Source organism: Hylobates moloch, unplaced genomic scaffold (assembly GCF_009828535.3).
Source record: "Hylobates moloch isolate HMO894 unplaced genomic scaffold, HMol_V3 SCAFFOLD_8, whole genome shotgun sequence".
NCBI lineage: Eukaryota > Metazoa > Chordata > Mammalia > Primates > Hylobatidae > Hylobates > Hylobates moloch.
The window spans coordinates 119,695,506-119,714,490 of record NW_026652283.1 but is presented as its reverse complement, the minus strand read 5'-3'; the positions used below and the strand labels follow the sequence as shown (position 1 = coordinate 119,714,490).

The 18,985-nt window shown below is 38.4% G+C and overlaps 1 protein-coding gene across 4 annotated transcripts in view; it reads left to right on the top strand.

Annotated features, from left to right (window-relative positions):
- The window catches only part of TNKS (tankyrase), a 223,285-nt gene that overhangs the window by 199,208 nt on the left and 5,092 nt on the right, over nucleotides 1-18,985 (top strand). For 3 of the 4 annotated variants that reach the window (XM_032162495.2, XM_032162497.2, XM_032162498.2), the window contains exons 20-26: nucleotides 331-413; nucleotides 9,277-9,397; nucleotides 10,877-10,974; nucleotides 12,491-12,565; nucleotides 13,447-13,552; nucleotides 13,994-14,180; nucleotides 17,849-18,005. In XM_032162495.2, the coding sequence (XP_032018386.1) occupies nucleotides 331-413; nucleotides 9,277-9,397; nucleotides 10,877-10,974; nucleotides 12,491-12,565; nucleotides 13,447-13,552; nucleotides 13,994-14,180; nucleotides 17,849-18,005 (827 nt within the window). Of the gene's footprint in view, nucleotides 1-330; nucleotides 414-9,276; nucleotides 9,398-10,876; nucleotides 10,975-12,490; nucleotides 12,566-13,446; nucleotides 13,553-13,993; nucleotides 14,181-17,848; nucleotides 18,006-18,634; nucleotides 18,925-18,985 lie in introns of those variants that run through there. The other variant, XM_058443069.1, reaches the window with a different exon arrangement.

Here is an 18,985-nt window from a genome sequence, read left to right as displayed (position 1 = left end):
GCATTCTGTAGTATAAAAATTATACTATAATGTTAAAATTAGTATTATATTGTATATATTTTTATAAATTACCATAAGTTATAATTCTATATTCTAGCCATAATATTAGAATACAAATACTAATTTGATAAAGATAAAACACTCTGCTTTTAGTTCTCAGTCAACTTCAGAAATAAAGTGTCTGAATTAAATCTATGTATTCTGTATTATTTTATGCCATGTAAAATCATCTGACAGCCAAGGTTGTCAGAGTCATGTCTAAATGGATACTGAAATTTTCTTTATATTTGAGAATTCTTTCTGAGAATCTTTAATATGTTTCTGTTTTAGTTGCTGGTCTTGACATGAATATCAGCCAATTTCTAAAAAGCCTTGGCCTTGAACACCTTCGGGATATCTTTGAAACAGAACAGGTAAATATTCTTGTATATATTTGAGTCATTTAAATACTAAGATTAGGCTGGATGCAGTGGCTCACACCTTAATCCCAACACTTTGCAATGCTTAGGCAGGATTGCTTGAGCCCAGGAGTTTGAGACCAGCCCGGGCAACAAAGCGAGACCCCCATCTCTACAAAAAAAAAAAAAAAAGTTTTTAAGTTAGCTGAGCATGGTGACTTACTGGGCGCCTGTAGTCCTAGCTGCTAGGAGGCTGAAGCAGGAAGATCACATGAGCCCAGGAGTTTGAAACTGCAGTGAGCTGTGATTGTGCCACTGCATTCTAGCTTTGGCGACAAAGCAAAACCCTATCTCGAAAAAAAAAAAAGAAAGAATTATGAATTGCCACCCACCTCTTCCTCTTTTGCTTCTTACGAGCTGTTCTTAAACCCACAACACATTTCTATAAGAAGCCAGAGGAGCCCGGTATTTATACTTCTCCCCAAAATTGTCTAACAAATGAGTCTTTATCTTTATAAGCAGTCTAGCACTATGCATTTTATTACATGTCAAAACTTAGACCATGCAACTACCTCAAAAGAATGTTTTCATAATTGTCCTTGGTTGTTTGTTTCCGAAAAATGTCAGTGTTTGTCATCTCATTTCATTATTCATGTGACTGGGCTCCTGAAGCAGTTGCCCGTTAATTTGGAAAGCACAGTAGTACTTAGACAAGTACACTTTTAAAAAATTGCCCCTTTATGAAGTTTCTGTTGTCCGCTTGGAGTCTTAAATAATCTTAAACCAAAAGTTGGCCATACATTCCAATAGACCCACCCTATTTTGGGATCCATCTTAAATGTCTGTGAAGGTCTGAGGATGGAGTCATCATCAGGGCATTTATGAATTAGGATTCTTCTGTTTGTTTTAGTGTTTTCATACAGGATAAGGAGTTGTAATATTGTATGCTTTCATTATTATGATCAGCTTTAAATATTGAATGATGGTAAGTCCTGAATTTAAGTGGACTATTGATTTACATGAAAGTTAAGAATGGGAAAGGTGTTTAGAGAAAATTAAATTATTCTCCCAGGTGTAGGGATCACCCTTGTATAATAACAGCCATGTTAGTCCTCCAGCCAAGGAAGATATCTTGTTACAATTTGGGACAGGTGTAATAGAATGCTTGTAACTTAAAGTGTGCCAAAATCTGCCCGTAGGTATAATTCGTTTGTTTTGGGCTTACGCTTACACTTACCCTGTTTTGCACAGAGATCTAATCTCCAGTCTACATATGTGTGCAGTTTCAGAGGACTATACTCCCTACAGAGGCTGTAGGGGAGAATCTATTCCATGCCTCTTCTTCCTTCTGATGGTTGGCAGCTTCCTTGGCTTGTGGCTACTCCAGTCTCTGCTTCCATCTTCACATTGCCTTCCTGTCCTCTGTATCTCTTCTAAGGACATTTGCATTGAATTTGAGGCCACCAGTATAATCCTGGGTGATGTCCTCATCTCTAGACCCTTAACATAATTTCATCTGCAGACACTTTTCTTCCAAAGAAGATGACATTCACAGGTTCTGGGGATTAGAACATAGACTTATCATTTTGAGGGCTACCAGTCAGCCCACTACAACATAATATGGCCCTATGTATCTTTTTAAGACCTAGTCAACTTATCAGAGGTGTCACCCTTTCAATCACCCACCTCTACACATCTTCCCCTATTTCAGAATAAATCTGTTTTTTCAATTATTCTTTATATGACATAATTTTCCAGTATTTCACTGGCACCTTTGGCCCATTATGGTTCCCTTCTAGGCTTATAGTCAGTTTGGAGTTAACTTAAAAACCAGGTCTTTTTTCTTTTTTATATCAGTTATGCTGTTAAGATTTTTCTTCTGCTTTCTCTTTTTTTTTTAAGCTACATTTTTTCATTATAGTTCATCTTTAATGCTCTTAATGATAAGAACAGCTGAGTAGGGATAGCACTGGACTAAAAGAAGACCTTAATTCTAATTATTTTTACCCTCTTACTAGCTGTGTAAAATTGGGCTGAAAGACATTTATCCTATCACTTCCTTTACCTGTAAAACCTAATGCTTACAAATGTTCAGAGAGTTAAAATGCTCAGTAATACTGTGCTGCCGTGTCAGCTTTTAATACAATGATGCATCACAGGCGCCTTTGGTCTAATGGTTAGGACTTGATGGACTGCTGTCTATAAAATCATTTTCTTTTCCAAACATTTATTCATCCTCTGGTTTGGAGCTTTCTTAGGAGAATATCCTAAACAGTAAGAATGCTTTATCCTTATTCCCTTACTGAACGTGTGAAAGCTGTTTTAAAACCGTTATACTCTGCTGTTTCCATATTACAGCTATAGCTGTTCTTCCCAAATCATTTCCACAATAATTGTAAAATTTCAAACACATCTTTGCTAAATAAACCAAAGACCTTAACTCAAACAAATAATTCCAATTTACTGATGAAACTTTTCTGAAGAATGTTTTTTCTTCTTTTAGTCAGTTTGCATTATAATTTTATGTGTTATTTCTTTTTTACTTTATATTGTATATTCTCATTGTCAGTAACTGACTTCCTGTGGCTTATTTATCACTTTTATTGATTTGAATAGTTTAATAGTTTAGTCTCCGAGTCACTCCTTCTGACAGCTTGTCCTGGTTTCATCGGTTTCGTTGTTCTTTTTTTACTGCAGTTTCATTCTGAGTAAATGATACCATTGATTTTCTTTTAGCCAGAATAATTTCTATAGCCTTTTCTTGATCAATACACAGACAATTGCATTTAATGTATATTACCAAGCACAGTTCTTTGCCTCCAGACAAGTGATACTACCTTTCTTTGTATTGAACTGTGTCTGGCCCAATCATCAGGCAATCAAATTTATTTTTATTTTAATTGCAAATGTTATTTATCTAGCCTTCCATTAGAAATAAATTTGATAACCTTTTCCATAACTTTAACCCTTAGCATTTTCTCCCATTAACATTCTATATCAGTAATACGTGATGAGGTCAACATATTTGTATAGTCGGGGAGGAGTGAGGGTGCATGCATTGAACTCATTTAATTCATATCTGTTTGGCTTAAGCCAGGGGAGCCATTGTTTTCTGATGTGCTTTGACCTGCTTATATGTCTCATTGCCTTTGTTCCTACTCATGGATGCCAGTGGGGTGTGGAATGTAGTTATTTTATTTCTGGTCCCAGAAAAAAACCTTCTACACATCATAGCCTCACCTTCTATCTTCACAGTTACTCTCTTGGAAGTCTCTAAATTGTCCTGTTTCCCATAGATACTTTGCCAAGTTCTATGTTAAATAATATAGTATCCTTTCTAGTTAATGAAATATAGTACCCATGTGACTTTGGCCCTTCCTTTATAACATAGCTTTCTACCTAAGAACATCGGTAGGAACACTTTTTCTGTGGGAAAGACAGATTTTATTTACACTGCAATTCCTAGAACATAAATGCTATCACTTGGAAGACTGCCTGTGGACATTTTTATGGTTAACCTGTGTATTTTCATGGAAAGTGACCAGATAAATTTTGAATTCAAATTCTTGAAGACAAAAGCATGGCCTCCAGTAATTCATTGTGAACTTGATTATGAAGTTAGTTCTTATTACTACTGCTATACCGTACAACCTTTTAAGCCCAAGCAAGAGAAAGGTCTTTTTCATTAAAACTAGTTTTCTCTCCCCACCCAAAGTAAAATACTCTCAGAAGCTAGAGGTAGCTCTTTTTGCAATGACCTTTGCTTTATGTGCAAGATGACTTTAACTGACACGTGGATAATCTTTATTCTTAATATTATAATTTTATTTTAATGTATACTAGATAGACATAACTAGCCCAACAAGCTTGTGATTTCCTCGGTATAATAACTAAGTCAAGGTTTTAAAAAAGGAGCAAGTTAATTTAAATATGATTTTCAGAAAAAAATGTCTAACAGCTGATAGGGGTATATACCTGAATGTTGAAGCAACATGTCTAAAATCCAACTAACCTGCTTTCCATCCAGATATTTCTATTTCTTTTGTTGATACAAGTCTCATAGTTCCCCAGCTGCAGAATTTTGGAATAATCTTACTTTCATTCCTTTTATTTTAAACATTTCTATTTACCAGGCCCTATAAATACAGTTCTCCAGTTGCTTTCAGATTCATCCCTTCCATGTCATTTTATCTTCATCTTGTTCCCAGTTGCCTTCCCTTCCAAATCTGCCCTACATAATGCCAACAGTCTCATCCTCCTAAAATACAACTTTGATCACATTACTCTACTGAAAAGACTTCCCAGGGCCTTTGGTATACTTTTTTTTTTTTTTTTTTTTTAAGGTGGAGTCTAGCTCTGTTGCCCAGGCTGGAGTGCAGTGGTGTGATCTTGGCTCACTGCAACCTCCACCTCCCAGGTTCATGCGATTCTCCTGCCTCAGCCTCCTGAGTAGCTGGGATTATAGGCATGGGCCACCATGCCTGGGTAATTTTTGTATTTTTAGTAGAGATGGGGTTTCACCATGTTGGTCACGCTGGTCTCAAACTCCTGACCCCATGATCTGCCCTCCTCGGCCTCCCAAAGTGCTGGGATTACAGGCATGAGCCACCAAACCTGGCCAGCCTTTGGTATACTTCTAAGCCTCTTAGTTTGATAGATAAGGCCCTTTAAGATCCTCTCTGTGCCTGCTGCTCTGCTCTGCTCCTTTTAATCCTTGATACATATTCTCCTGTAACCATTTTGAACTACAGTACTTAAGGTCCCTCAAATACTCTGTATTCTTTTAACTGATTTTCCCTTTGCACATGCTATTCCCTCTGTCTTAAGCACACTTCCCTCCTTCCCCTGCCTGATTAGCTCCTGCTGCTTAGCTGAATTATGACCTTCTTCTGAGAACCTTTCCTCATCTCCTTCCTGCTCCTTGCTTCCCAGCCCTCCTTGCAGCCCTGACCAAGCAGGTCACCTTCACGAGAGTTCTCTTAGAGATTCTCCAAGACATTGATCCATTTTATGTTTCTTTGTTACCTCAAGTAAATAGCATGAACTTTGGTTAGCACTCTGTTTCATGGCCCTACTCTTTTACTATCAGTTATTTGGACCAACTATGTAACTTTGCAACTATAAGGGGTTGTTTTAGAATTAAATGAAATATTCAGTTACTTTTTAAAGAAATATATAGCATAAAAAAGGTACTCATTAAACATTTTATGTGTGAATGAGCTAACATAAATCTAAATTTCTTAGCTTTTCATTTAAGGTTTTTCAGCGGCCACTGCCTGGTAAATATGTGGACAAATTGGACACCATGTAACTCAGTGCAACTAAAGTTAACGTTTAATCATTTTCACCTTCTAGTCATCCTTTTAAAGAATATAAACAGGGAAAAGACAGATACAGCTATACATCTCAGCTCTTCTGTGTACTATTTTTATGACTTCTCTAAGTACCAGTGACCTCATAAATACATTAATAGTACTTCATTATCCATCATCGTAAGGATTAAATTAGGTAATGTAAATAAAGTGCTTGGAACTGTGCTTGTTATATAGCGAGTACACAACAAATATTCTGTGGATGGTGGTTGGATGATGAATGGTTGGATGGAATTGCAAGAATAATGTATATTTATATTCAGTTGCAAGTATAGAAAGTTGTCCCATTCCCTTTTTGTTTTTTTTAGATTCCACAGGTTAATAGCTTTTCATCTCTTCTATCCTTCAGGATAGCCTAATAAACATTTTCTTTTTTTTCTTTAGTTACTTATTTTCATATGCATTCCTTCTGTGTGACTGTAAGTATCTAATTGGATAAATGCCAAGATAGCATAGGTAGCTCACTTGTCTACTGCTGTGTAACAAATTACCCAAAACTTAATGGCTTAAAATAACAAAAATGTATTAATTCCACAGTTTCTGTATGTCAAGAATCTAAGCATGGCTTAGTTGGGTGCCTCTGGCTCAAGGTCTGTCCTGAAGCTGCAGTAAACTGTCCGACAGGTCTGCAGTCTCACCTGGGGACTCACCTGGCAAGGGCGGGGACCCGCTTCAAGCTCGCTCACAGTGTTGGTTGACTGGCCTTGATTCCTCACCTGTGAGCCTCTCCACAGAGTGACCTTATGGAGTATTACTTACCTGTTGCTGCTTGATAGATTACCGCAAACTCAGCAGCTCGAAACAGCACACATTTTGTGAGTCAGGAGTCTATGCACAGCTTAGTTGTGTCCTTTGCTTCATGATCTCTCACAAGGCTACAGAGCATTAGCCAGGGCCAGTATCTCATCTAAAGACTCTACTGGAGAAGGATCCCCTTCCACACTCTCACATGCTTATTGGCAGGATTCAGTCCCTTGCAGTCTGTTGGACTGAAGCCCTCAGTTCCTTGCCATGTGAGCCTCTATAACATGGTTTCTTGCTCTATCAAAGCCAGCAAGACAAAGAAGATCTGCTAGTCACTTCTCTTCACCATTGCTGTGTTTGCTTGATTAGAAGCAAGTCACTAGGCAAGCCTGCGCTCCAGGGGAGGGGAGCATACAGGATGTGATGTAAGGAGGTGGGAATCATTGAGTCTGTCTGCCATAGCGTGGCAGCCAGTTCTTCTAGGGTGAGCAGTCCAAAGAGTGAGCGCCCAAGATGGAAGCCACAGTCTCTTTATTACCTAACGTAAAAAGTAATTTCCCATCACTTCTGCTGTATTATATTTGTTAGAAGTGAGTTCATAAGTCTGTCTCACACGGGGAAGGGATTACAGTGAAGACACAAATGCCAGGAGATAGGAGACCACTTTCCACATTAGGGGTGAGAGCTCCTCTCAGCCTCGCCTTCTAAACTAGGTGACTTGCTATCAGTCTCTTCAGGTTGTTTTGTTGGTTTGGTTTGGTTTTTTTGTATTCATTTTATGATTAGAGCTATAAAATGAATAAATATAGTAAATATTCTTCATTACTCCTCTAGAACATTGTAGAGAATATTGTGTTTTGCTGGCCTGGTGTCTGCTTCCTCCAGATGTGCGCTATATGTATCAATCCAGAAAATTCTGAGGAGGGCCGGGCGCAGTGGCTCACACCTGCAATCCCAGCACTTTGGGAGGCCGAGGAGGGCGGATCACGAGGTCAGGAGATCGAGACGATCCTGGCTAACATGGTGAAACCCCGTCTCTACTAAAAATACAAAAAAATTAGCCGGGCGTGGTGGTGAGCACCTGTAGTCCCAGCAACTCAGGAGGCTGAGGCAAGAGAATGGCGTGAACCCAGAAGGCGGAGGTTGCAATGAGCCGCTGAGATCGCGCCACTGCACTCCAGCCTGGGCAACAGAGCGAGACTCTGTCTCAAAAAAAACACACACAAAAAAAAGAAAAGTAAAGTCTGAGGGTTCTCTGAGTTGAAGTTACCACATAGATATGAGACCCTTGGTTTTAAACTGAAGTTAGTTTTGAATATTTAGAAGAAAAAAATGGGACATCAATAACATAGTTTCCAGATTATATTAAAATCATGTAGCTAAGAATGTAAAGGCTCCTATTATTTTGTGAACTATTCCATCTCAAAGATGTGTATTTCAGAACTGAGTTTTTGTTTTGTTTTGTTTTGCTTTGTTTTGCTTTGTTTTTACAGCTCTGCTGAAACCTTTCTTTTGGGTGATTGGAAGTGAATTGCCCGCTTTGTGCGATGAAGCAATTATTGCTTAAATGGCCACTTAGAAGCAATATAGAAAATTATTTCCAAAGAACGAGTTATATATGCTCATTTCACTAGAAAGATCAAACTCATATTTTATTCTGACAAAAAAATCAGCAGAAGTCCAGGCCTAATTTGTCAGTTTTTTAAATGTTACTTGCAAGTTAAAAGTGGAAAAAAACGATCTTGTTTGAGTTGGAAAGTGAGTGTCTATAAAAGGATTTCCTGGTTTTCCAAGGAAGGGGAAAATCAAAGACTAATCTTGTAGACTAGTATTTGGATTGTCACAAGGCCAGCTTCGTCACGGCTGGAAAATTGCATGTTCAGCCTTCAAGAAATTGCATGTTCAGCCACATTTCTTGAAGTTCATCCTGTGTGTTCAGAACATAGCCACTGGGTGGTAGTAGAGTCCCAGCTACTTTAGTCCATAAAGGAATTAGGTTATTTTGAGCCAGCTAATCATCTCCATTTTACGAGGATGAATAACCAAAAGTTAAAAACTAACCAAAAATTAAAAAACACTATGTTGTATAAAACAGAATGTATTTTAAGGAGAAGGGATTAAGTCTGAGAATTTATGAGAGAGCTTAAAAAGCATCTACTCTTTTCTTATCCAAATTGGAATTTTAAAATGTAGCCTCTCTTTAAAACAGGATAAATACTTGAGATGTCAATCTCACTGCTTTTTAAGGCAGGCTGTCCCAGGCTTAAGTATTTCTTAGCACTGAGAAGTTCTTCCTTATCTTCATCTAAAAATTGCTTTCTCCTTTTCCCGCGCTGTTTGCTTGTGCTGAACGCCTCTCCCTTTCCCCCACTGTTCATTTCTACTGCCTGCTGGATACTGGGATCTGTTGTTATCCCATTTTCAAGCTACTGATTCCTCCTCTATCTTGAGGCCAGCAGTAGATGATAGAACAAAATAATCTAAAGGAAATATAGTGATGATCATTTTGTATTTCTATAGTATTGTTTCTCCCTTTTTAATTCTCATGGACGAAAAGCAAATCAAGGAGTACTTCAAGTAAGCAGAAAAGCTGATGAGACTACCAAGACAACTTTAAAAAAATTCTAAGCTCACGTTTATAAGGGGAACAAAAGAATTTTCTTAATCTGAATGGCACTCATAGCATTGTAGACAATTGGAAAAGCTTTTGTCCTCTTAAGAACTGTTAAAGATATCACAGCTGATTTTGTTTCATTTTTCAGATTACACTAGATGTGTTGGCTGATATGGGTCATGAAGAGTTGAAAGAAATAGGCATCAATGCATATGGGCACCGCCACAAATTAATCAAAGGAGTAGAAAGACTTTTAGGTGGACAACAAGGTAAGCTATTCAGAATAAAACAAATTTCAGAAGTAATGGTACAAGGTAAGTGTTGTGGCTGACAGTTGAACTCAGGCAGTTTGATCCCAGAACCATACACTGAACTATTGGACCTCCTGTCCCTTCCCCATCTCAGTTATTGGCCTCATGCTCCCTCTAGCTGGAAAAATCTGAGTCAGTCTTCCCTCTGTCCCAACGCTTTGTATCCTCAATTTCTCTGGAATCTCTGTACTTGCGTCCTTTGCCGTGACTGTCACTTGATCCAAGCCACCATTCTCTCTCCTGGACTGTCCCAACCACCTGGTTTATCTCCAGCCTTTACATTTGCCTCCTTCCAGTACCTTCTCTGCAATGTGAACACAATCTTTTCAAAATGATTATATTATCATATCACTCCATTGCTTAAACCCCTGTAATAGAACCCTGTTTCTTTTAGGATAGAATCGAACATTCCTAACATGGCTTTTCACAATGTAACCTTTGCTAACTTGAACTTTCCTCCCCCCAACCTGACTGTCAGCTTTGTCTTTTTCCATTGTACTTTGCCGTTACAAGCCTCTTTCCCCTCTTTTTTTACCCATTTCTTCATTTGTTAGCAGCACTTTCACTATAGGAAAGCAAGGAAGGAGAATCTACAGAGCCAATCAAATTATAAGACTGATGTGAAATTCAAACTGGAAGATTTTGTTCTCGAGTCTTACTTATTTATCTGTATTTTAGTTCATCCATGAAACTAACAAAGATAATGTATTTTAAAGCAATTATAAGTGGCTATTTCAAACCATGTTACAAGAGTTTTTAGAAGATAATTTTTATATTTTAGATCTGACTATATTGTGATGTCAGTGCATGTTTTTCTTTTGTGTCAGACATAGCTTCATGTATGTTCATGATAGAGTTTAATTCAACAAATATTTGTTGAACCCTGCAGTGTATACAAGAAGCTCTATAACAACAGATAAAATTGGGCCAGGCACGGTGGCTTACACCTGTAATCCCAGCACTTTGGGAGGACGAAGCAGGCAGATCATGAGGTCAGGAAATTGAGACCATCCTGGCTAACACGGTGAAACTCTGTCTCTACTAAACAAAATACAAAAAATTAGCCGGGTGTGGTGGTGGGAGCCTGTAGTCCCAGCTACTAGGGAGGCTGAGGCAGGAGAACGGCATGAACCCGGGAGGCGGAGCTTGCAGTGAGCCAAGATCACGCCACTGCACTCCAGCCTGGGTGACAGAGCGAGGCTCCATCACAAAAAAAAAAAAAAAAAGGACAGATAAAATTGATCCCTAAACATCTTCATTTTTTTCTCCTGTCTTTGAGTATATTTGTTTAAAGTAACCGAATTTATCAGGTTCAAATTGCAAATAGTTTAGGTTTGTTCCAAAATGTCAATTACTTACTATGAATTTTTTGTTTAATAAAATAGAGCCTGAGTAGTGCAGACTTTTGTTTTATATGTTAATTTTTCTCTCCGACAGGCACCAATCCTTATTTGACTTTTCACTGTGTTAATCAGGGAACGATTTTGTTGGATCTTGCTCCAGAAGATAAAGAATATCAGTCAGTGGAAGAAGAGGTAATATACATCAGAAATCTTTCATTTGCTTTTCTTGAAATCTGTGGATAAACCTGTTTTTCTGGATGTAGCCTCGTCTTACATTATTGCCTTGTGGTCACATGCCTATTAATCAGTCTCTCTTAGCCACTGTGGTAGAATATTGCCAAAATTAAAATATTACGGCGCCACATGGTTTTCACATCATAAGCCTAGGTTTTCTAATGCATGGGGTCCATCTGTCTTTTGATTCTGGAGATTTTCTTGAAATTCATGCAAGATAAGGAGACTATTATTAGAACTATTTTATTGTTACAGTGCCACCTAAGAATGACATAGAATGAAAATTCTTGCCTCATAGAGAGCAAATATGTTCTCATCCTTGTTTTTATGCAGATATAAATGTGACTATAAAATAATATGCCTAATCGCCACATATGCTTCTGGGTCTGCCTCATTATTCTGCATAACAACATTTCTCTAGTCACAGTTCTTCTGAGCCCCTATGAAGGCTGTTTGTGTGACCCTCCTGGTGATCAGATGCCAGTGAGACTCCTGCTCCACTGACGGCTTATGCATAAACAAACAGCCTAATGCCACTGTTATAAGTAAGCTACCCAATTGTGTTATGCAAATACCTAGGCAGAAAAAGGTATGCCTAATTCTTGTTTGTTTTTTTAATTAGTGCTCATTTGATTTTCATTCCCAGGCTAGGAAGTTTCATAGGGAACTCAGGACCATGACCCCAGGGCTGTATTTCAGCTCATACTTAGCACATCAGGGAGGCAACATGGGGTCCAGCGTCTTCCTACCTCATTCTTCTCCTAGCAGTTAGTACATTTTGATAATCATGTCAAAAATGTAATGACTCTTCACAAGTGGAGCAGTAAGGAAGAGAATTCATTCTATTGAGTTAATTCTCCGAGAAACTTAGATCTTTAAAACATTTTTCTTTTCCATAATTATTTTTAATTTAGAGAGTAGTCAGAAGACAGTTATTCCCTTTAGTAGTACATTATAGTCAGCGTCCCCAGGTCTGTGTAAATATACTTAGAGATCCCAAGCTGAAGACTATTGAGATAATATGGAATATTCACCTACAGAACAAATATTTATTTTTTAAAAATTATTTATTTTTAGCATTTTTCCAACGGGCATTAATTGAATGTAAGGAGTTTTTGTTTGACTTAATCAGAATATTAGTTCTTCTTCTCAATAAGATAAGATAGTAATAATAGATGACTTAATGTGTTTTTTTTTATGTTTCCCCATTGTGTTTACAGAAAACTCTTTCAGAACTTTTATGTAAAAGTAAATAGAAAGTGCATAAATTTAATATTTATGCTTGAAATCATTTTCTCACCAAAAATACTTATCCACTAAACTTGTTCATCAATTTATAGTGAACTCCTATTTATTAATACTGAATTTTAGACTCATTAATGAAATAATAAAATTGAAATATTGAAAACAATGGAAGAAATGTCAGAATTACACACTGGGATGTTTTTATAAAATTAGTTATTTTGTTCTATAGATGCAAAGTACAATTCGAGAACATAGAGATGGTGGTAATGCTGGCGGCATCTTCAACAGATACAATGTCATTCGAGTAAGTTTTTAAAGTTTCATGGTGAAAACTGGATTGCAAGACTTGCCTAAAAATTAAATCTAGCCAATGAAAAGAGTTTATTTAGTCATATTTTCAAACTGTGAAAGATAATTCATCACTTATCTGAAGTCACACAGCACTCTTCTCACTACAATATCTCTAACTCCCCAAGACAATACGTCACTAAATCTGAAAGCGCCAAAGCTACAAACAGGAGGCTAAATCAGCTTGTACTAGTGATACTCACATGGATATTGGTCTCCCTGCTCATCCACAAATACAGGCCATAGCTGACAATAATGTTTTTTATCATTTGAAAGTTGCATCAAAGTCCTGGATCTTCAATCCAATTGAACCAGTAATTACCCCAGAATATATATATTTCTTAATCTCGGCATCTTAATTTATAATATGGAACAGATGACTCAAACTTTTTACAAAGGAGTATCATAAAGATGAATAAAATCTGTAGAGATTTCATTTTGAGTTAACAGACCTTTAAAAGTTACACTGGTACACATCAGAATAACCCAGGGAACTTTTAAAAAAAAATACAGATTTACAGATCCCCATCTCCTAAAATTTATTAAGTCTGGGGAGATGCCTAAACATAACCTTTCTACCTATTTTTTTTTTAATCCTGAGGTGATTTAGAGGTAACAGCCAGGTCTGGTATAGAATAACAAAAGCTGTAACTAAAAATTATGTCACTAACAGCTAGAGTATTTTCTGAATTACACTGACATAGTAGCTTTATCACTTTTAAATTATGTCTTAAGCAAAATAAAAATTGAACGTTCCTAAAAGGAAAACCTACTTTTCATTTTAAATCATAAATGCCCATTTCACTGATAATGTTTCTTTCTTCTTCATCCTTCAAGATTCAAAAAGTTGTCAACAAGAAGTTGAGGGAGCGGTTCTGCCACCGACAGAAGGAAGTGTCTGAGGAGAATCACAACCATCACAATGAGCGCATGTTGTTTCATGGTGAGCAGCATGGCGGGGATGGTGGACGGCTCCCTGGGCCTTTGCAGGAGTCAGTAAAGTGAAAAACCCATGTGAAATTGACTATAATATGGGTGTGTTAAAAATGGCTTGTTTTGATTATTTTGTTCAAATAATTACTTCTTCGTACCAGCTTTCTAATGTATCACACATTACTACAGACTTTCCAGTGCATATACAATGAAAATACAAGATCTAAAATTATTTTAGAACTTAAATTGCAAATTGAGCCACCTAGTGAATTATTTTTGTTGTAATTTTGTACTAGTACATTATTATGTATAATAGGCCTTCTTAGAAAATACTTTTGATTTATACATCGTTCATTTCTTAATATTAACCTGGCTGGTGCAAATAGTGTGCAGGTAATTGAGCTTCTAGAAAAGTGTTCAAAAACAAATCTTTCTGCCTTCATATTTCTAGGTTCTCCTTTCATTAATGCCATTATTCATAAAGGGTTTGATGAACGACATGCATACATAGGAGGAATGTTTGGGGCCGGGATTTATTTTGCTGAAAACTCCTCAAAAAGCAACCAATATGTTTATGGAATTGGAGGAGGAACAGGCTGCCCTACACACAAGGACAGGTCATGCTACATATGTCACAGGTAAGCGTCTTGCCATTAGTGTAACGTTTCCCACCCCTAGGTCATGAACCAAATTGGTTTTTTTTTTTTTTTTTTTTTTTTGAGATGAAGTCTTGCTCTTGTCGCCCAGGCTGGAGTGCAGTGGCACGATCCTGGCTCATTGCAACCTCCACCTCCCAGGTTCAAGCAATTCTTCTGTCTCAGCCTCCTCAGTAGCCGGGATTACAGGCACCCGCCACCAGGCCCAGCTAATTTTTGTATTTTTAGTAGAGATGGGGTTTTGCCATGTTGGCCAGGCTGGTCTCTAACTCCTGACCTCATGATCCACCCGCCTTGGCCTCCCGAAATGCTGGGATTAGAGGCATGAGCCACCATGCCCAGCCCCAAATTGGTTTATCAGGCTCTGCAGAAGTCACAGGTTATCCTCAGTCTTGCATCCCAGTAAATCCTGTTGGTTCTGGGAATGGGTGGGAACAGCTAATCCGCCTCTTCTGACAGCAGCAATAACAACAGAGCAGATAACCAGGGGTAAAAACCAGGTACCTGTCCTCCAGTCACGGGTTATAATAAAACTCCCTGCATCTTGGCTTTCTCCCTGGGCTTCACTTTTCTTGCTTTGTAATCAGAATATGGCAAGGCTAAGGATGATTTCTATAGAACAAAGAACTGCTAGCTCCAGTCACATTTGAATGAAGACAAACTTCTATAAAAAACATAGACTCTTTAATTTACTTCTGGTGTTGCTGGTGGTGGTGTTGTTTTAAGGCAGGTTATATAATTAGCCTTGGCAACTTAAAATATCAACTTTGGAATTAATAGCAAACAAGTGAATATTGGCCTTGTTAATAGATGTTTAAAACTCAAAAATTGGAGAGAACAATGGTATACTCTCTCCAATGTCAGTGGCGAAAAAAGTAGTGACCCTTTCCTTGGCAATGAAAAAATACAAAAGAATTACACTGTACAAAGATTGGGATTTATTACATTTCTCTGTAAACTTACCAAATGCATTCTTTTTATCAAGCCAGGTTAATAAGATATTTTGTAATTTGGTTAAGACCTTAAAAAGACCCAAATAATTTCAGAACAAGGATCTCTGAGGGAAAGAAGCCCCAATAACCTTGAAATTGTGATTATTGACCTTAAAACTTATCTCTCCGTTGTGTTTTGAACAAAATTATTGCCATCAGCCATTCTGAGTCGGATGTCTTATATACAGAATGAAACTTCCTTCCATTAAGACCTCTGCGATTAGGAATACAGAGAAATTTTCGGCTGGGGCATGGTGGCTTATGCCTATAATCCCAGCACTTTGGGAGGCCGAGGCGGGCGGATCATGTGGTCAGGAGATCGAGACCATCCTGGCTAACATGGTGAAACCCCGTCTCTACTAACAATACAAAAAATTAGCCGGGCGTGGTGGCGGGTGCTTGTAGTCCCAGCTACTCGGGAGGCTGAGGCAGGAGAATGGCGAGGACCCAGGAGGCGGAGGTTGCAGTGAGCCGAGATTGCGCCACTGCACTCCAGCCTGGGTAACAGAGAGAGACTCCATCTTAAAAAAAAAAAAAAAAAAAAAAAAAAGCAGAGAAATTTTCAAGAATATATAGCATATAGCATGTAAAATTTTTTTGTTTTTTTTGCTTCAAACCTAATTCCTCTGGAGACAAAAATGAACCTAAATAAGCAATAAAAGTGAACCTCAATGAAAATTAACAATCGCTCATTAAAATTAGACACACAAGTTTAAGTCTTAGCCAGGATTTCTAGAAAACAGAGCCTCAAGCCAAAGCATGTGACTAGTATTTGATTGGCCAGTGCAGCCCCAGGGAAGCAGGAATGAGGGCCCAAAAGGAATTGAGGTGGAGAGGACAGCAGAGCGATCGCAGTGAGGTGCATTAATGAGCTGGCCACAGTCTCATAGTGAGTGCAGTTGATTGCTCAGACCATGAGGCATCTCCGGAGAGGCTGTATGAACTACGGCATCTCACAACAGTAGTATATCAGTGAGAGAAAGAGACGAATTTGTCTGCTGGCTCCTGTCTTGCATTTGTCAAAATTCGCCCCCAGGGCTAATTGGTACCCCTACTATTTAGGCTGCTGCATCTGCAGAATGCACCACAATGCACCAGGCAAGCCAGTGAGCGGACTTGAGCCAGCTCTCTGTTTGCCCATCTGCAGCTGCAGCTCACCAGTGGCTGAGCATCTCCTGCCTCAGCAGCAACAGGGGAACCCTGGGGCAGGAAGCAGAAGACCAGGGCCTGTCAAGTTCACCTTTGTGTGACGTAAGAGACTAGGAGAATCTAACGACAACATAGCACTGCCACAAATGTAGAGATGGAGCTCAAAAAGACTCCTTCTGATGGAGAGCAAAGCCCTTTTCTCTGGGACCTGCAGGAGAATATGGTAGACCAAGCCAGCATCCCAGAGGATCATCAGTAGCATCCAACTCAAAAAGCCAGTCCAGATAAGACCCAGTTGTCCTGGATCCAGCGCAAATTTTAGTTGACTCAAAATAAAATCTCTGGTTACTTATAACACAAAGATTATACTCCATTACTAAAAACGATTTGATTGAATTATAACTGTTTACATTTAACAGTGTGATCAGTTGTACTAATTTGTAAAAATGTTTATTGCTTATATTAGAGATTAGCAGACATTTTCTTTAAGGGATATATAATAATTATTTTAGGTTTTGCAGGTCATACAATCCCTGTCACAGTAACTCAATTCTGCCCTTGTAGTGCAAAAGCAACCACAGACCTATACATAAATGAATGCAGGGCTGTGTGCCAATAAAATTGTATTTACAAAACCAGATTGCAGGCTGGATTGAGCCATGGGCTGTAGCTTGCTAACCCCTAGTGTATATAATAGACTTTCTTCCCAGTCTATCTTTCTTACTTTATAATACTTAATATCTGCTCTAATTCATGTTTCACCCAGACTATTATGATTTTCAGCCATACATACATTTAAGCTAAGTACTTTTGTTCATGATCCACTTTTATTATTACTGTTTACCTCATCCTAGTTTCTACTTTTTTCCCCCATAATGAATAAACCCAGTCTTAATTTAGGTGTTGTTTCCATCAGCTTATTTTCTTCACTTTCTACCTACCCATCCATGCAAGAGCTCAGTTTTTCTCTGGTTTTTTCCCTTTTTCCACCAGGCAAAACTTACTGGCGGGCATTTTCTTTTTTTTTTTTTTTTTTTTTTAAGACGGAGTCTCGCTCTGTCACCCAGGCTGAAGTGCAGTGGCGCAATCTCGGCTCACTGCAAGCTCTGCCTCTCGGGTTCACACCATTCTCCTGCCTCAGCCTCCCGAGTAGCTGGGACTACAGGCGCCTGCCACCACGCCCGGCTAATTTTTTGTATTTTTAGTAGAGATGGGGTTTTTACTGTGTTAACCAGGATGGTCTTGATCTCCCTAGCAGGCATTTTCTATGGCCGATTCCTAAGCCATACTAAAACTACTTTAAACTTTAAGTGTAACTATTGAGTCTGGTAACTGTTTATAGTAAATCATTATATCAAATTCCATCCCATTCCTACTCATAAATCTGAAAATGACATTTAAATTAGCTTGCCTTATGTTAAATTTTTTAAAAATTAATAGACCTAGCAGTTATATTATTGTAAGATTTAAAGCTTCCTTCAAAGCATTGGTTTTTTTCTTTTTCCTCAGACAAATGCTCTTCTGTAGAGTGACCCTTGGGAAATCCTTTCTGCAGTTTAGCACCATGAAAATGGCCCACGCGCCTCCAGGGCATCACTCAGTCATTGGTAGACCAAGCGTCAATGGGCTAGCATATGCTGAATATGTCATCTACAGAGGAGAACAGGTATGTTACTCATCAAACAAGCGTAACCAAGTTCACAAACATGTCCATAGAGCACAGAGACCGTGTAAGACTTGAGAAAACTTTTCAATGAAATATCCACCACACAGTGTGCTAGTATTAATTACTTCAGATACAAAATAAAGGTATCGAAATAATTCTTTGACATCAACTTTTTACATAAAACCCATTAGTAGCTGTCGGCCACATAACACAGTGTGAACAAGAGGGCAGCTGAGAAACAAAGGCTTGGGCCCTCATGCCATTTTGAGCCCTGTGGCTCTGAACTAATGCCTTGTGCCACTTCATGCACAGCATGCCAGGGCAGCTGCTGTTAGTGGGTCTTCACGGACGTACATGCCACAGGATTTGTCCAAAAACAAAAACAATTTGTCTGAATGTAACTGATTTTCAAATGAATACCATAACTACACTAAAAGAGACAAATAAAGAAGGAAATAACTAAATACATATAACCTATGAAAACAGTATTTTACACTATGCCTTCAGTCATGGGCAGGGTAGGGAATGCTGTTGGGGGAAGACTGACAAAGAAATCCTGAACTCCTTTTAGTAAATCTGTTGATGGTGATACTGTGGGCAAAACAGTGAAACTCTTAGGTATGTTATAGGATTGAGCACATGAGTGGATGTGTTGATGTATTGATTTGAGGAGCCAAAGTTCTCATGGTAGAAGAAGGGACATACAAATATGGAACGGAGAAGGTAAGAAAGACTCTAAGGGTGGACTGAAATTGGAAGTATTACTATGATCTCATGGTTTCTAACGTGTGTGTGTGTAGAACCATGTAAATTTATGGGTAAGTATTAATATAAGCATGTGTGTGTATATGAGAGAGAGAAACCAAGGAAGGGAGGGAGGGAGAGAGAGAGAGACAGGAAGGAAAGGAGGGAGAGAAAAGAGAGAGGAAGGAAGGAAGTGAGGGAGGAAGAGAGAGAGAAGAAGGAAGGGAGGGAGAGAG